The 19945-nt window shown below is 39.1% G+C and overlaps 1 protein-coding gene across 4 annotated transcripts in view; it reads right to left on the reverse strand.

Moving 5' to 3' along the window:
* vps35l (VPS35 endosomal protein sorting factor like) overlaps window positions 1-19945 on the reverse strand; it is a 115377-nt gene that overhangs the window by 63274 nt on the left and 32158 nt on the right. For all 4 annotated transcript variants that reach the window (XM_063059041.1, XM_063059040.1, XM_063059042.1 and 1 more), the window contains 7 exons: window positions 12603-12725; window positions 11394-11440; window positions 11174-11285; window positions 9914-10030; window positions 6965-7018; window positions 6793-6873; window positions 4693-4755 (listed from right to left, as the gene is read on the reverse strand). In XM_063059041.1, coding sequence (XP_062915111.1) covers window positions 4693-4755; window positions 6793-6873; window positions 6965-7018; window positions 9914-10030; window positions 11174-11285; window positions 11394-11440; window positions 12603-12725 — 597 coding nt within the window. The remainder of the gene's footprint in view (window positions 1-4692; window positions 4756-6792; window positions 6874-6964; window positions 7019-9913; window positions 10031-11173; window positions 11286-11393; window positions 11441-12602; window positions 12726-19945) is intronic.

Here is a 19945-nt window from a genome sequence, read left to right on the forward strand (position 1 = left end):
TAGATATGCAAGCAACAGTTAAGGACTCTAATTGCTAACTGCAAAGTTTTCATTTTGGTAAATTGTGCTGTCAATACAAGTGCAAGATTATAATTCTGTTCTCCATTTGATTATACCTTTAAATCTTGGCGTCTCCCTTCAAGTACATGATTGAATGTATGTTGTTTGAGTAATGCCTTGAAAATGCCAGTAACCACCCAAAACTGCCAACGTCAAGACCAAATTAATCCCTCGACCAAATAAAATTTCCATGTCTGACAGGCACACACTACATCTATAGCAGTTCAAGTGCAGCTAAAAATATCATCCACTATTTTGTTAGAGCTGAACTTAACGTTTCCTTTCCATTCTCAGCTGACCTCCTTCATCCCATTCTCTCTCTGCCCCAATGTATACAAGGTCATTAAAAATCCTGCAGCACATTCACCTTGTGTCAAGTCTCAAACTAACCCTTCAGATTGCTGATTTAAATTGGTTCTGGTTCAAAAACTGACACCTTTGGAAATGCACACTTGTACAGGTGGCAGGCATAGAGCACCGGTAAAATGCCACCTATGTGTGCTGAAGATGAGAAGAGCTCCAAGTGAAGCTTTACTCTGTAATCTAGTAGTTAATGCAAATACACAATGAAGATTAACCCAGGGTCAGAGGAAACATTTGCATAGACTTGCACTGTGAAGAAATTAGATAAACCTGAATAATTATAAAATCAATTGTACTATAACAGCACCTGAATATTAAAAATAGCTGAAAAAAACACTGGAATTGAATCATCACTGCTAACATTGAATATGGCATGTGAACAATGATTAGAATTAATTTGTAAACAATGTAAAAAACTCAAATAATCAAATAATTCAGTCAAATTTAGAAAGTGAACACACTTGTATATTAAGAACAACCCAGCTTGATATCATAAATATTACAAATTAAATAAATTTGCAAAAGCAATTTATAAAGCCTTTTTTACATTTTACAAACTATTAATAGTTCTGAATGTTTAATCAATTCTTGCATTCAAAATGAGGGGGAAGCTTAAAGAGCATCTGAAGGGTAACTACATCCCCCCCCCCACACACACACACACACACACACACACACACACACACACACACACACAGTAACTGTTTTCAAGAATGAGCTCCCAGAGGTGGTGGAGGGAGGCAGGAATGTCAACAATATTTAAGAAGCATTTGAATGAGTAAGGCATAGAGGTTTACTGACCTAATGCAGGTGTGGGACTAGTAAAGACGTGCAAGATGGTCAGCATAGATGTGATGGACTGAACAGCTGGTTTCTATGCTATACAACTCTGACTTGTAACTAAGCTAATAATGAACTGAACTGAATGATGTTAATACTTCAATCTTCCCCAGTCCTGTAACATTTATGAAGCCCACTAAACCATGCCAATAACATAGAAATTATAAAATCAGGACAACCTTCTGATTTAAATCTGAACCAGCATGGATAACTTCAATCACTACTACACTGAAATAATTATATGACTTACAGATTAATTTTCAAGAACTCTTTGCAACTCCTGCTCTCAGTATTATTTTTATTTACACAATGTCTTTTTTTGCACATTAGCTGCCTGTCAGTCTTTGTTTATGTATAATTTTTTTTTGTAAAAATCCACAGTATTTCCTTTCTCCTGCTTTTAAATGCTTGCCAGAGAATTAATCTCATGGTAGTATATGGTAACGTATACATACTTGGATAAAATTTACTCTGAACTTTAAAATTTCAGAGAGCATTCCCAATTTGTTTTCAAGTTCAGTTTTAGTTCAACTATGAGATTGGTCGCAGTACTCAAAATCAGTCAACACCAGCCAACATAAATCTAGCACTGAAATCACATAAGTTCAGTTGCTTTACATCGGGACCATCCTGGCCAAACTCTAATTTTTGTATCCTATCTAAGAACAGCTTCCATGCTGAAGGATATCAACTTAGAGTTCATGCACAAAAAATAAATAAAGAAATTTGTTATAAAAAATTATGACAAAGTAATAGTATAACATGAAATTTAAACACCTCCTTAAATGGGAGGTCAATCTTTCTGTTGTCCTTATTCTATCAAAATGCACATATACACTTCCATAAAGAAAACTTAGGGTTGTTATAGAAAATAACCTCTTCCATTTTATGATTAATAAGACCATAAGAATTAAGTCATTCAGCTTATCACGTCTGCTCCATCATTCCATCATGGCTAATCCAATTTTCATCTCAGCCCTAATCTCCTGTCTTCTCCCCATATCCCTTCATGCCCTGACCAATCTCTGCCTTAAATGTACATAAAGACTAGGCCTTCACAGCTGCACGTGGCAAAGAAATCCACATATTACAACAGAAGGAATTTTAAAAATTCATTAAGGTAAAGATGGAATATGAAAGTAAGCTGGCCAATAATATTACAGAGGATACCAAAAGTTTCTTCAGATACATAAAGTGTAAAAGAAGTGGGAGTGGATATCGGACCACTAGATAAACAATGCTGGGGAGGTAGTAATGGGGGGCAAGAAAAAGGCAGAAGTACTGAGTAAATATATTACATCATTCTTCTCTGTGGGAGGCAGTAGCAATATGGTGATGAAGTATGTGAAGTTACCATAACTAGAGAAAAGGTTCTAGGGAAACTGAAAGGTCTACAGGTAGCTACATCACCTGGACCAGGTGCTATATACTCCAGGGTACTTAAAGATGTGGCTGAAGAGATTTTGGAGGCATTAGTAATGATCTTTCAAGAATCACTAGATTCTGGAATGGTTCTGGAAAACTGGAAAATTGCAAATGTCACTTTACTCCTCAAGGGAAAGAGGCAGAAGAAAGGAAACCATAGGCCAGTTAGTCTGACCTCAGTGGATGGAAATATGTTAAGAGTCAAGTATTAAAGATGGGCTCACAGAGTACATGGAAGCACATGATAAAATAGGCTATAGTCAGCATGGTTTCCTCAAGGGAAAATCTTGCCTGACAAATCTGTTGGAATTCTTTGAAGAAATAACAAGCAGGATAGACAAAGGAGAATCTGTTGATGTTGCACACTTGGATTTTCAGAACACCTTTGACAAGGTGCCACACGAGGTTGCTTACAAGCTACGAGCCCATGGTATTACAGGAGGTATTCTAGCATGGATAAAGCAGTGTCTGATTGGCAGGAGGCAAAGAGTAGGAATAAAGGTAGCCTTTTCTGGTTGGATGCCAGTGACTAGTGGTGTTCCAAAGGGGTCTGTGTTGGGACCGATTCTTCTTACATTATACGTCAATGATTTGGATGATGGAATTGATGGCTTTGTTGCAAAGCTTGCAGTCAATATGGAGACAGATGGAGAGGCAGGTCATTTTGAGGAAGTAGATAGGATACAGAAGGACTTACAGGAATTAGGAAAATGGGCAAAAAAATGACAGAATATAGAGTTGGGAAATGTATGGTCATACACTTTGGTAGAAGAAATGAAAGGGTTGACTATTTCTAAGTCAAGAGAAAATACAAAAAACTGAGGTGCAAAGGGACTTTGGAGTCCTTGTGCAGGCTTCCCTAAAGGGTAATTTGTAGATTGGGTCGGTGGGGAGGATGGCAAACGCAATGTTAACATTAATTTCAAGAGGACTAGAACATAAAAGCAAGGATGTCACGTTGAAGCATTATAAAGCACCAGTGAGGCCTATTTGTAGTATTGTGAGCAGGTTTGGGCCCATTAGAAAGGATGTGCCAAAACTGAAGAGGGTTCAAAGGAGGTTCAGAAAAATGATTCCAGGATTGAATAGCTTGTCATATGAAGAGCGTTTGATGGCCCTGGGCCTGTATTCACTAGAATTCAAAAAAATGAGGGGTGAGCTCATTGAAACCTATCAAATGATGAAAGGCCTTGATAGAGTGGATGTGAAAAGGATCTTTCCTATGGTGGGAGAGTCTAAGACTTAGAATAGAGGGGCGTCCTTTTCGAATGGAGATGAGGAGGAATTTCTTTAGCCAGAGAGTGGATTCTTTGTCACAGACAGCTGTGGAGACCACGTATTTATGTATATTTAAGGCAGAGGTTGATAGATTCTTAATTGGTCAGGTCATGTGATGGAATTACCTTATCAGCTTCAATTCAAAACAAAACCTTTGTCTTGTGATCTTGTCTTGTGACCAAACAGGCTAAACTAAGATCTAAGGATACGCCAAAAAGAGAAGTATAGAAGCAGGTCCAAAGGGTCGTGATTTATTCGTTAAGAGATGGGATTAAAAGTAGGAGTATTCGTTAAGAGTATGGAACCAAGCATGGCTGGTGATGCTTGGATAATGCTGATTGATAAAGCTGCCTTCTACTCAACTATATAACAATTCTGAGTCTCGGTTGTGTCAACAGAATCAAGCAGCACACATTTTCAAGCAGAGTCACTTTCACATGTTATTAACAAGAAAAGTGCTTGATATGGATTTATGATCAGTGTGCAAAGAGTGCAGAAGCATTGGGTACCCATTGCTCAACTAACTCTTTGACAGGAAACATACAGTTAGAATACACTGAGAGACCAAAATAGGATACCTAGCTAGCATTAACAAAGCACTTCAGCTTAGATCATTTGATCGATTTTTTTTAATAACGTACACTTTAGAAATAAACATGGCTATTGTTCCTGTACGATGACTAACGTTGAGACAGAAAGCAAATTGCAAGATTTCCGTTCACTTACCATTGAAAATAAAACTGCAAAATCATGGAATTGATCTAGTATTTTTGTTATAATTGATTGAAGCTGAAAGATAAAACAAAAAATGTCAGCCAACAGCAGAGATACAAGGAAGAATCATACCACACATACTACAAAATGTTTTTAACAGTTTAGTCTTTTCTCATTACATATTTGGATGATATTGATCCCAGATACTAGTTATTTAAAAATTCAGACTGAACTGGGTGAACTGAAGCTTCTGAGAGTGAAAATGAGGGAAGACAGTATGAACTAAGCCTTTGCAGTGGGTGCATAAAACAAACTGCTGGGAGCACAGCACAAATTTTACGAAAACCACGTGGGAATTTTCAGGTAAACCAGGTGGAAATAAAACAATTTTTGTTGCAGAGTTAGAATCTGGAATGCACTGCCAAAACAGGCAATAACAATTTGCAAATATTAAAATCTTATAACATACTGTGGAGGTGCAGGAAACTAGAAAATAGCTTGATAGCTATTACTAAGATGTCATTAGCTATTTGTCAATCTCTTATGCTGATAAGGGGAGGCTCACGCATGTTTTTGAATCATAGCACACATGTCTGATTTGGTATATCAAACACCAAAATATATCATTAGGGCACTATGGACATCTGAACTCTTAAAAATATACTCATAACAAATTATACACTTTTTATTTTACAAATCTGGAAATTTAAAACAAAAATCTAAAATGCTGGAAGCCAACAGGTCGAGCAGCATCCCTGAAAAGAGAAACATTGATGCTGCCCAACCTGCTGAGTGTTTTCAGCAACTTCCATTTAACTTGCTTTTTCATCTATCTTAAGCAGTTGGAAATTTGCACATCATTTCAAAAGTGATAACAGTGCTCAAAGGTTGCAATTATACTTTACATTGGCCATTTCTACTGCAAATGTGGGTGTAGGAATTTATAAAGTGAAATTTACAGCAAGTAATGTTTTTCAATCTACAAGCACATTCAGACATAAATGGCCTTCATTATAAATAGCAAAGTCATTATTGTAATACCGCATTTTAGTTGGAATGGTATTTTTTTCACTGTTACAGAAACTTATTAGCTGAATGTTCTGAGTCACCAACACTTTAGATGGTATCAGTTTGATCTTTAGTAGTTCCCAGGTTTGGTCCCCAGTGCAAAAAATTAACTGATTAGGATGATACTTCGGAGAGAACTGTAACTGATTCCAGCTCACATGGTTTGCAAAAGAGGAAAGAGAAATCTTATAGAATAAAATTACCTGAACTATTTATGTCTTATATTCATATATCTCCCGTACCTAATAAAGTGGCCACTGAGTGTATGTTCGTGGCCTTCTGCTTCTGTAGCCCACACACTTCAAGGTTCAAGGTGTTATGCATTCAGAGTTGCTCTTCTGCACACCACTGTTATAATACATGGTTATTTGAATTACTGTCAGCTTGAACCAGTCTGGCCATCCTCCCCTGACTTCTCTCATTAACAAGAGCCCGCAGAACGGCCGCTCACTGAATTTTTTTTTGTCCTTTGCACTATTATTTGTAAACTCTAGAGACAGTTGTGCGCGACTGAGAAACTCAAACCACCCCACCTGGCACCAACAATCATTCCACAGTCAAATATCACATATCTTCCACAGTCTGATGTTTGGTCAGAACTACAACTCAATCTCTTGAGTTGTCTGCACGTTTTTATAGACTGAGTTGATGCCACACGATTGGCTGATTTATTTTCATTAACAAGCAGGTATACAAATGTACCTAATAAAGTGGCCATTGAATGCATCTTACAGTTGAAGTTTGCACAATATTGCAGGCTTCCTGGTGAAATATGCTTTGTAGACGCCACTAGAATAAGTCTTCGAAATGGACTGTAACTTTGAACAAAAGTCGCTGGATGTGGCCTAGATTTCAGTAAAAAGTTCACTTAGGTTCAGTAGAGTTTTATCATACCTCAAATGTGATTTCACCCTGTATTTTTACAAGCAAGTGTTATGACATAAGAAAAAGGATAAAAATTATAAGATAACATAATAAAACAGTATTTTATATATTTAATAAAAACTGATTTGCTGGTATTTTTCAAAATTCTTTCCCCGTTACCTGTGGATATGCATCTTCAAAAGCTCGGTCTGGAGTTAAATGTTTAATGACATCTGCTAACACAGTATTGACTTCATGTCTCTGTCAAATGAGAGATCTTTGTGTTAGCATTATTTCAGATAAAATATTGGCTTGAAAATGTCAATTGCGTAATAGCTGAAATCCTACTTACTGTAAAGTGCTTGCATATGTAATCTATCCATACCTCAGCACAATTAATATAATCCTAAAAAAAGACAAAAATAATATTAATTTCAAAACTTAAAAGAAAGTTGCAGTACTTCCATATATTACCAAAGGTGCTTTTTCTAGGATTGGGAGGTTCATTCAAGCTTACAAAGACTATTTTAATTTTGAACACCATGAAGAAAATTCACAGTATTATTTCAGCTTGTTATTTAGTCTTAAGTGTGCACCACACATATTGGCTATTTTATTAAAAAACTGCATAACTATTTAAATTTTAAGCAAAATATCAGAAGTCAAAGTTACAACCAATAGACAGTAATATGGTCCGAATATATTACAGTCAGAAATTACTAAGAATATTTAAAGCAGAAGAGAGGCCATTCAACTCAAAAGGGATTATGCCCAAGTATGTAATCACTTAGATGCATCAATCAAACCTCTATCCATTTCATCCTCATCCACAGGTGAATTGATTATGGGGAGCAAGGACATGGCAGACCAATTGAATAATTACTTTGGTTCTGTCTTCACTAAGGAGGACATAAATAATCTTCCAGAAATAGTAAGGGACAGAGGGTCCAGTGAGATGGAGGAACTGAGCGAAATACATGTTAGTAGGGAAGTGGTGTTAGGTAAATTGAAGGGATTGAAGGCAGATAAATCCCCAGGGCCAGATGGTCTGCATCCCAGAGTGCTTAAGGAAGTAGCCCAAGAAATAGTGGATGCATTAGTGATAATTTTTCAAAACTCGTTAGATTCTGGACTAGTTCCTGAGGATTGGAGGGTGGCTAATGTAACCCCACTTTTTAAAAAAGGAGGGAGAGAGAAACCGGGGAATTATAGGCCGGTTAGCCTAACGTCGGTGGTGGGGAAACTGCTGGAGTCAGTTATCAAGGATGTGATAACAGCACATTTGGAAAGCGGTGAAATGATTGGACAAAGTCAGCATGGATTTGTGAAAGGAAAATCATGTCTGACGAATCTCATAGAATTTTTTGAGGATGTAACTAGTAGAGTGGATAGGGGAGAACCAGTGGATGTGGTATATTTGGATTTTCAAAAGGCTTTTGACAAGGTCCCACACAGGAGATTAGTGTGCAAACTTAAAGCACACGGTATTGGGGGTAAGGTATTGGTGTGGGTGGAGAATTGGTTAGCAGACAGGAAGCAAAGAGTGGGAATAAACGGGACCTTTTCAGAATGGCAGGCGGTGACTAGTGGGGTACCGCAAGGCTCAGTGCTGGGACCCCAGTTGTTTACAATATATATTAATGACTTGGATGAGGGAATTAAATGCAGCATCTCCAAGTTTGCGGATGACACGAAGCTGGGTGGCAGTGTTAGCAGTGAGGAGGATGCTAAGAGGATGCAGGGTGACTTGGATAGGTTGGGTGAGTGGGCAAACTCATGGCAGATGCAATTTAATGTGGATAAATGTGAAGTTATCCACTTTGGTGGCAAAAATAGGAAAACAGATTATTATCTGAATGGTGGCCGATTAGGAAAAGGGGAGGTGCAACGAGACCTGGGTGTCATTATACACCAGTCATTGAAAGTGGGCATGCAGGTACAGCAGGCGGTGAAAAAGGCGAACGGTATGCTGGCATTTATAGCGAGAGGATTCGAGTACAGGAGCAGGGAGGTACTGCTGCAGTTGTACAAGGCCTTGGTGAGACCACACCTGGAGTATTGTGTGCAGTTTTGGTCCCCTAATCTGAGGAAAGACATCTTTGCCATAGAGGGAGTACAAAGAAGGTTCACCAGATTGATTCCTGGGATGGCAGGTCTTTCATATGAAGAAAGACTGGATGAACTGGGCTTGTACTCGTTGGAATTTAGAAGATTGAGGGGGGATCTGATTGAAACGTATAAGATCCTAAAGGGATTGGACAGGCTAGATGCGGGAAGATTGTTCCCGATGTTGGGGAGGTCCAGAACGAGGGGTCACAGTTTGAGGATAGAGGGGAAGCCTTTTAGGACCGAGATTAGGAAAAACTTCTTCACACAGAGAGTGGTGAATCTGTGGAATTCTCTGCCACGGCAAACTGTTGAGGCCAGTTCATTAGCTATGTTTAAAAGGAAGTTAGATATGGCCCATGTGGCTACAGGGGTCAGGGGGTATGGAGGGAAGACTGGGTTCTGAGTTGGATGATCAGCCATGATCATAATAAATGGCGGTGCAGGCTCGAAGGGCCGAATGGCCTACTCCTGCACCTATTTTCTATGTTTCTATGTTTAGAATGTCCCCTTAAATGCACCTATGCTAGGTACCTCAATCACACATTGCAAGAAGCACCATCTTCTCATCGTTCTCGGGAGGAATGAATGCAACTAACTCTTACTCTATTTGTTCCCATTGCTATCTGACCTTCTGTAATGAGGGCCTTTTGTCCCATCATGAAAAAAGGGCACCTCCATCTTTTCCACCGTGTCCAAGAGTTCAGGTGTAGCACTAAAAAAACATGGGAGTCAACTTTTTCCTGCCAAAATGTGCGATCTGTCACTGCATTCTGACAAGTTAACTCCCTGCATAACTCCTACCATCTTTCTTTTATGAGGTGTTAAGAAGCTTGAGAAATACTAGTTAGTATGGATTTTGAATCCCTCTTTGGTGTGTGCATTCAATCAATAGTGTGGTTAGTGCTGACTACATCAGAAGCCATCGTGATCAGCATAGGCAGCACTAACTGTTATGTTTCTTGTACTGTAATTAGTACAGCGCATTTTTTGGGACTTTTCAAATGAGTTTCTGTTACTTCAATAAAACCTATCTTCTAACAATTATAGACCACCTTCACAAAACATGCTACCTATTTATGCCGATCCAATTCATTAATATTTCATTTGTAACTACATGTAATAAGAGGCTCACACGTCTTTGGTTCAGAAATGGGTTTCCTTTCTCTAAAGGACACCTGAATGGACAACTGACCTGGGGATTCTTCAGTCTGGTAATAACTTTCCATGCCACATTAAGGATATGTAGCCTGTCATTCTCAGGGGGATCAGCCAATGCCAAGTTCAACCCCAGGGACTGGAAAAGAAGATGCTGCAATACAAAAGAAATCAAAAACAAGATCATAGTAAATTATCCTCAACTGCCTTCAAGCAGTATCAACACACAAGGCTTATGACTACAAGTGCAATAACAATGTATGCAATTATATGGTAGCTATCACAGCCTTGTAGTCTAAAAGTACCTTTCAGCCACTAGAAAATACTTGAGATGAGTAGTCACTGATATAATGTAGAAATGTGCATGTATGTCCCACAATCAATAATGGACAATGACCAGAAAGACTATTCTTCTCATTGGTTGAGAAATAAAGCTATCCTATTAAACACTTAAGAGACATATTGCCTCAAGATGTCATATATCCACCCAAGTCCTCAGCTTATACTCTCTCAGAAAGAGGTCTTGTCCAACACCGCATCTCCCTCAGGTTGAATCTTAGGCTCTGGAACTTGATCCTGAAATTTTAACTTCAGAAATCCACATTACCCAGAAACCACAATTAACACAACTATAAATCACAAAACAAAACATATAACTTCATTAATGCCAGCAATCTCATTACACAGTTTACATGCCAACATTTTAATTTCTGCATCTTCTGAGAACACTCAAATTGAGGATTAAAAATATTACTGACCTCTCCAATAAACAGATAAATTATAATACTAATAATCTAATAGCAAAACCAAATTAAATAATGTTATATTTGTTGCACTTTCTAAGGCAAGATGATTGTAATCATTCTCCAAACAAGCTGGCTGGTTATGTCTCTTCCAATGGTAACAACTGTCAAATTACCTAACCAACAAAACATCCCTAAATTTAGATTACTTTCAAACAAACTGACATACTGTAGATTGAAATTCCATTCACTGAAAAGAATAGCTTGCTACATATGTAACATATTATTTTGAAAAATACCTCAAATGGTTTTATGAAAATTATCTTCACAGTATAATTATTATTGTCAGGTTGAGCATAGCAAGCAATGAAACTAATATCGATGTAATTGGCTTTTTTGATGTTTCTGAAGAATGCAGTCTAGGCACCGGAAAAGCTCTCAACTCTGTTTCAAATAGTGCCAAAATATATAGATTAATAGCTCAAAGCTCTATTATAAAGGGGGGAAATCTGCAAGAAAGAGTTGCTGTTTTTCCATGTTGCATATTTCCTTACCTTGGGAAAACCAGATTCTTCACAACCTTTTATCATGCCAATGAAATCCAGAGATCTTGTTGCAATGAATTCCGGTCTAAATGCTGACATTACAGAGTTCAACAGCAGAGCGCTATTAGAAATTATAGAACAAAAGGTCAAACTCATGAGGAAAGGACAGCCATGATTTTGTACATCAAAATAAAATACTACATGCACAGAAATGTTCTGGGTTACTTACTTATTTCCAAGTTTCTTGCACCTGTCCATCATTTCTGTAAGTAAGGCCTGTAAACAGCCATAATATTTTTTATTCTCCAAGCAGCTAATCTTTGAAGTATAACTTACATTTCAGTATTATTTTAATCTTTCTAGTTCAAAATCATTACATTATTCACTACCTTACATAACTTTTTAAAACAATATATTTTAAGGTTATAAAAAAAATGCATTAACCTTATTAACTATATTGTTCAATTGAAGAATCAGATTAGGATACCAGGCAAATTTATCTACTGAACACAACTCGTGCATGCTGAAAACTTTATTGGAGAATACATTGAAAAAGAGAAATAAAACATAATTATAGTCTAATTAGCTTAACATTAGTTATGAAACATTTACTCAGCAAAGGATCTGGTGTCTGAAAGTACAAAGAGCAGTTTGCCTGGGTTTCAGAAAGGTTCTGCTTGAACATCCTAAATGAATTCTTTGATTTGTAAGAAATAGTAGCAAGGAAAATACAGAAAGACAATACATAAAACTTTCAACATGATACTACAGAGTGAACTAAAGACTGGAGTCAAATTATGTGGGTTCGAAAACAAAATGCAGAATTGAAAACAAGGTTGAAATGAACAAGTTCGGAAGTTGAGAATCACAGAATTCAGTGTTGTGATCACTGCCACCCATAATTATCATGACTGATTTGGTCCCAGAAATCAGAAGATCACTTTCGAAAAATTTCAGCTGGCTTCAAAGCTGGGTACAATAAATAAATCAGGAAGTGCATGTGGCAGAACACATGACAACATTAATAAACTTGGTAAGATGACAAGTAGTGTATTCGGTATAAGGAATGAGGAGAAGCAAAGAGCTGAGATAAAGAACAGTTAAAAGAAACTGCAGATACTGGAACAAAAGTAAACTTCTTGAAGAACTCAGGAGGTCACACAGCACGTGTGAAGACAAAAGTATGTGATCCTACATTAGGACCTGGGGAGGAGGGCAGTGGGATGGAGAAGAGGAAAGATGGCCAAGGTTATGGCAGTGCGCACATCGACAAATGTTCACTCACAGAAGGGGAAAGAAAGAATCCCATGTTTCTAATTTTTGCAGTGTCAATTACAACATGATTTAAAAGTATTAAAAAAAAAGACATTCAATAAACTTTTAAAACAGAAATGCTAAGTATGATTTATTGTGAAAAGTAAAGAAAATTAAAATGAACCTCAGGTGCTCTGTATGCAATGCACTGAAGAATCCAGTCTATAGCAGGAGAATACAACGTAAGGTAAATTGGAATCTCTACCCGCTGCACAGCCAACTGGTTCTGAACTGTTTCACCATGGATCTGTATGAATAAAATGATAGTTACTAAGGAATTATATTGTTGCTGCCATAAAATTAACAGAAGTATTCAGTATATGGGAACACTGTATTTATTATTAACCTGATTTTTCTAAGAGATGTACATGAACACCCAGAACATGCCAATACACTTGCTAATTATCCACTTGTTGTATTCATTATGATGGCCCTTTATCAGTCTCAACCAATCCATCTCAAACCAGTGAAATGAAATACTGAATGCCTGATGTAAAACTATCAACTACAATACACACAATCCAAAGTCATTCAGAGAACAGATTCTATGAACAGTGTCAACTCAACGAAGGGAATATTAATTTTGTTACACCAATAAGGTAGTAGATAGAGAAATTGTGAGAAAAAAAAACTAGATTGGTTTGCAATGGCCAATGATGTGGACCAGTGACTAGTTCCAAACACTTCGGACGAGATTTGACAATGGAGCAGAAATCTAAAGAAATATAGGAATCCCAATTTTTGTTTACGACTAAAAGCAAGGACCCAAGCAGAGTGACAGTATCACTCTGGATGGTAAATCCTAGATGATCTAAAACTAGAAGACAAAGGTTTACAGTGAGAATGGAATAAATTAGGGTAGATCTAAAGGGCAAGTATTTCCACACACAGAGGGACGAATATATGGAAATAAGATACCAAAGGAACTGGTATAGGTAGATGTAGTTACAATGTTTAAAAGTCTTTTGGACAGGTACTTGGACAGGAAAGGGCTAGAGGAATATGGGCCGAATATAGACAAATGGATTAGTATAGATAAGCATCACAATTGGCAGGAATGAGTTGGGGCAAAGGGCCCGTTTCTGTACTGTGCAGATCTATGATTCCAAATCAGGCAAATCCATCACATATAACGCCTTAAAAGGTTGGTGTCACACATAATCTTAATAGATATCACACAAAATGTTACAACAGTAATCAGGCTGGTTCTCCACAGCATTCATCAACAATTCCCTTGCATCCATGCCCAAACCAATCGGTCTTTCAGCTAAATCAGACCCTAAACATAATACTCGATAAATAAATACCAATGCATATGCATTGAAAAGGTGGTTGAAAATGCAAGCCCAAATGGCCTAACCACTGAAAACAATCCGTAAGCAAGCACAAAGCTACGTTACAACACTACCCAAAGGCTCACCACAATACATGGAGCTTCAACATCTCAAAGATACTGGGAAAAACAAACTAACTCTCCTTATCCAAAGGTGTGAAGTAACTCCAGACTGGACAATAATGAAGGAATTAAATTCAGTTATGAAATAAAAACCAAAAATAAAAAGCTACACCACTAAATATGGCCATACAACTACTGAACCAATTCAATGGCTTTTAGGGACAGATATCTCCCATTGTATTTCAGACTCACATGTGACAACAGCTGCACAGCATATGGTTCACTCATAACTCCTGAAACAATAGTAAATTCCCTGGCTTGAAGGCAATTTGAGAAAGGCTTTGCTATTGATGCCCTTGGGACTGCTAATAATATACATCCCTCCCAGAGTCACTGTATGAAAATAAAGGAGCTGCCACATGCAAAGTCTCAAATTAAGGCCACCAATGTAATACACTTGTAACTTTGCCCAAGGTCTTACAGCAACACACAATCTCCACAACCAAATCATCAGGTAGGGAAAACAAGGAAATATTCTACAGTTCCACAGCTACAGAAAATTATAGAGCTACAACCACTGAACCACAAACAAAACTATTCTACAGTTTCATATAAATGATCTTCTGTTCAAGAAAGTCCCATCCACTCATAAGGAACAGAGGGGGTAAATACAGCCAGTATAAACTTTGTGTTGACTATTCTTTTATCATAACTATTCCAACCTATTAAATTTAATGTCCAGCCAGCAAGCTCAGAAATCAATGTCTGTCACTAATCACCTAAGCAATCAACACAAAACACAGTACAACCTCTCTATATGTCTACCCAAACTGAAGGTGATACTCATACTCCTAATCAGCTGATATGCCTTGATCCATCTCCATACAGGATTTTGTCTTGCACCCCTCTCCTCCCATAGCTCTGCTTTTAAACTGTAAACCTGTCATTCTCCCCTCACCCCACCCCACCCCAGATCCGAGGGCAGATAACTGACCCCAAAATTGGACTAGTTTCTCTTTCCACAGATCCTGATTGGCCTTGAGTTTTTGTTTCAGATTCTACCGTCCACTATTTTTTAGTGTTCACTTTGTCCGAGCTATGTTTGCAACAATTTATGCTCCTACCACTCCTTTCCTGTTTAAAATCTATTCACTTTTTCAGTACTTTAATCCTATGCATATGTAGCATCTGGGTAGAGAACATTTCCCGGCAAATTCCTTACTAGATTGTCAGTGACTATTATTTTTATGGGAGAATGCAATGACTTTGCTAGGTCTATTCAGTAAAAGCCTTTCACAATTTTAAATTATCCCATTTGAATAAAGGAACAGATCAGCAAAGGCCTATATCCCTCAAGCTTTGTCTATTCATGTCTGTCTAAATACCACTTAAATATTTTTTATGATATCTCTATCACGTCCCTTGGCAGCATATTCCAGATACCTACCAGTCAAAAATTCTTGTCTTGATAGTCTCCTAAAATGCTCACTCTCTCATCTTAAACCTATACAGTACCCTCTAGTATTAGACATTTTCACTGTTGGGAAAAAGACTCCAATTATCTACCCTCTCTATGACTCATATAATTTTATATACTGGGAAGTGGCAGTCTATTCAATCTTTCCTTCATCTTTGCACTTTTAAGAATTCATAATATGGAAACCTGAATTGTGAAAAGTGTTTTAAGGTTCTAGATAAATGTAACATTTTGTTTCTGCTTTTCAATTCTGTCTATCTAGAAATGAGCTCAGGTACATTATTGACTTTTTTTAAAAACTGCCTAAAAATTAATTACTATTCAAACTTCAAAGCTGGAAGTAAATTTATTATCAAAGTATATATGCGTCACCATACACAACCCTAAGATTCGTTTTCTCACAGGCATGCTCAGTAAATCCAAGTAACATTACATAATCAATGAAAGGATGCACCCAAAAGGACAGACAAACAATGTGAAAAAGACAACAAACTGCAAATACAAAAGAAGAAAAGCAACAAATCAATAAGCTATAAATATCTAGAAAATGAGATGAGGAGTCCTTGAAAGTGAGTCTATAAGTTGAGGGACCAGTTCAGTGAAGGGGCAAGTGAAGTTGAGCAAAGTTGAGTGAAAGTATTCCCATTGATTCAAGGGCCTGATGGTTGAGAGGTATTAACTGTTACTGAACCTGATGGAGTGGGGCCTGAGACTCCTGTACCTTCTTCCTAGTGGCAGCAATGAGAAAAGAGCATTTCCTGGGTGGTAGGGGTCCCTGATGATGGATGTTGCTTTCCTGCAACAACGCTCTTTGTAGATGTGTTCAATGGTGGGGAAAGCTTTACCTGTATGGACCAGGCCATATCTACAACTTTATGTATGGTTTTGCATCCAAAAGCATTGGTGTTTCCATACAAGACCATGATGCAACCAGTCAATATAATCTCCACTACACATCTATAGAGGTTTGCCAAGGAGTTAGATTTCATGTCGAGTCTTCGCAAACTTCTAATGAAGTAGAGATGCTGCTGTGCTTTCTTTGTGATTACACTTATGTGCTGGGCCCAGGATCGATCCCCGGATTGAGGACTGGCTCATGGACTTCCGGTTTCCTCCTCCTGAAGACATTGCTGACATCGAGTGAGAAGTTGTTGTTAGTGGCACCACTCAGCAAATTTCCAATCTCTCTTCTATATGCTGAATCGTCACCACCTTTGATTCGGCCTAAGACAGTGGTGTCATCAGCAAACTTAAATATGACGTTGGAGCTTGCTTGGCCTCACAGTCATAAGTGTAAAGTGAGTAAAGCAAGGGGCTAAGCACACAGCTTTGTGGTGCACCTGTGCTAATGGAGACTGTGGAGATGTTATTGCCAATCTGAACCAACTGTTGAAAAATCAAGATTTATATGCACAATGAGGTATTGAGGAAGCTCACTGATTAGTTTCGAGGGGCTGGTAGGACTGAATGCCGAGCTATAGTTGATAAAGAGCATCCTGATGTATGCATCTTTGCTGTCCAAGTGTTCCAGGGTTGAGTGAAGAGCCAATGAGATGGAATCTGCTGTGGACCTGTTGGACTGGATCCTAGTCAATTCTCAGGCAGGAGTTATAGAACATAGAATAGTACAGCACAGTACAGGCCCTTCAGCCCACAATGTTGTGCCAACCCTCAAACCCTGCCTCCCATATAAACCCCCACCTTAAATTCCTCCAAATACCTGTCTAGTAGTCTCTTAAATTTCACGAGTGTATCTGCCTCCACCACTGACTCAGGCAGTGCATTCCAGGCACCATTCTCTGAGTAAAAAACCTTCCTCTAATATCCCCCTTGAACTTTCCACCCCTTACCTTAAAGCCATGTCCCCTTGTATTGAGCAGTGGTGCCCTGGGGAAGAGGCACTGGCTATCCACTCTATCTATTCCTCTTATTATCTTGTATACCCCTATCATGTCTCCTCTCATCCTCCTTCTCTCCAAAGAGTAAAGCCCTAGCTCCCTTAATCTCTGATCATAATGCATACTCTCTAAACCAGCATCCTGGTAAATCTCCTCTGTACCCCTTCCAATGCTTCCACATCCTTCCTACAGTGAGGTGACCAGATCTGGAGACAGCACTCCAAGTGTGGCCAAACCAGAGTTTTATAGAGTACATCATTACCTCACAACTCTTATACTCTATCCCTTGACTTATGAAGGCTAACACCCCATAAGCTTTCTTAACTACCCTATCTACCTGTGAGGCAACTTTCAGGGATCTGTGGACATGTACCCCCAGATCCTTCTGCCCCTCTACACTACTAAGTAACCTACCATTTACTTTGTACTCTGCCTTGGAGTCTGTCCTTCCAAAGTGTACCACCTCACACTTCTCCAGGTTGAACTTCATCTGCCACTTCTCAGCCCACTTCTGCATCCTATTAATGTCTCTCTGCAATCTTCAACAATCCTCTACACTATCCACAACACCACCAACCTTTGTGTCATCTGCAAACTTGCCAACCCAGTTGATATAATTCATCACCAACCTCTCAAACCTCTTCTTGGGCACCATTATAATTGAAGACGGCTTGAAGCAGATTGGTACCTCAGACCCCCCAAACAAAAGGTTAAAGATAGCGGTGAACACTCCAGCCAGTTGATCAGCACCGGTCTTTAGTACTCGGCCAGGTATCCCACCTGGGCTGGATGCTTTCTGTGAGTTCCCCCTCCTGAAGGATGCTCTCATGTCTACCTCAGAAACCTGATACATGTTTATCCATACCTGGATACCTCTTGCCTTCCCAATTATTCACTCTATTAATTTTCCCAAAAAAAAGTGACATTTTTCTTACCTTGATGTACTTCTATATTCTGTATTAAAATTAATTCCAATAATTGCCCATTTTGAAAGTTTATTAACATATTTGGACCATCTGTCCATTCCAAACTGATATAATCTATAAAATCTTGAAATTGGAAATCAGAAATACAAATCCAAACATTAAATCGCAAGATGATCCGGGTATTCCCTAACCGGAAACCTTGGATGAATTATGAGGCCAAGTCCCTTTTGAAGGTTAGAGCTGCGGCTTTTAGGTCTGGGGATACCAGTCGCTACACAGAATCCAGGCGTGAACTCCGGAAAGCCATTAAGGGCGCCAAGAGGCAATAAAAAGCCAAGTTGGAAGCCCAGGCTAACCAGAGGGATGACGGTAGACTATGGAAGGGTCTAAATGAGATCACTGGGCACAAAGAAAAGGCTGGGAATATCAATAACTGTGGCGCTTCTCTTCCTGACAAACTTAACGTATTCTACGCAAAATTCGAACAGAAGAGGAGCATCCCGCTCCCTCCAGATGAACCGGACCTGGTGGCATCGAGATTCATCGTCACCGAGGAGGATGTTAGAAGGGCCTTCCTGAAGATAAATCCAAGGAAGGTGATGGGCCAAGATGGCGTCCCGGGACTGGTTCTCCGGGCCTGTGCAAGCGAGCTAGCTGGAGTGTTTGCTGACATCTTCAACTCCTCCTTGCTTCAGTCTAAGATCCCCTCATTTTTTAAGAAGGCAACGATAATCCCGGTGCTGTAGAAGAGCGAGATGGCATGCCTGAATGACTATCGACCTGTGGCTCTGACATCAATTCCTATGAAGTGCTTTGAGCAATTGGTTATGGCACACATCAACCACAGCCTACCGGTCAACCTCGATGCTTTGCAATTCACCTACCGGAGCAACAAGTCAACGGCAGATGCCACCTCTTTGGCCCTACATTCCTCCTTAGAACACCTGGAGAATAAAGACCCATATGTAAGAATCCTTTTCATTGACTACAGCTCTGCCTTTAATACTATCGTTCCAAATAAACTGATTCCTAAGCTCCGGAACCTGGGCCTTAGCACTCAGATCTGCAGCTGGATCTTCAACTTCCTCACAGACAGGACCCAGGTTGTAAAAATAGGGGACAAGCTCTCCTCTACAATCACTCTGAGCACTGGTGCCCCACAAGGCTGTGTACTCAGCTCCCTGCTGTACTCACTGTACACCCATGATTGTGTAGCCAAGTTTCCATCAAGCTCAATATATAAGTTTGCTGACGACACCACAATTGTAGGCCATATATCAGGTAATGATGAGTTTGAGTACAGAGAGGAAATTAAGAACCTGGTGGCATGGCGCGAAGACAATAACCTATCCCTCAATGTCAGAAAGACGAAGGAATTGGTTGTTGACTTCAGAAGGAATAGCGGACCGCACGACCCCATTTACATCGGTGGTGCGCAAGTGGAACAGGTCAAAAGCTTTAAGTTCCTTGGGGTCAATATCACAAATGACCTGACTTGGTCCAACCAAGCAGAGTCCACTGCCAAGAAGGCCCACCAGCACCTTTACTTTCTGAGAAAGCTAAAGAAATTTGGCCTGTCCCCTAAAACCCTCACTAATTTTTACAGATGCACAGTAGAAAGCATTCTTCTAGGGTGCATCACAACCTGGTATGGAAGTTGTCTTGTCCAAGACCGAAAGAAGCTGCAGAAGATCGTGAACACAGCCCAGCACATCACACAAACCAATCTTCCGTCCTTGGACTCACTTTACACCGTACGCTGTCAGAGCA

Source organism: Mobula hypostoma, chromosome 9 (genome assembly GCF_963921235.1).
Source record: "Mobula hypostoma chromosome 9, sMobHyp1.1, whole genome shotgun sequence".
Lineage (NCBI taxonomy): Eukaryota > Metazoa > Chordata > Chondrichthyes > Myliobatiformes > Myliobatidae > Mobula > Mobula hypostoma.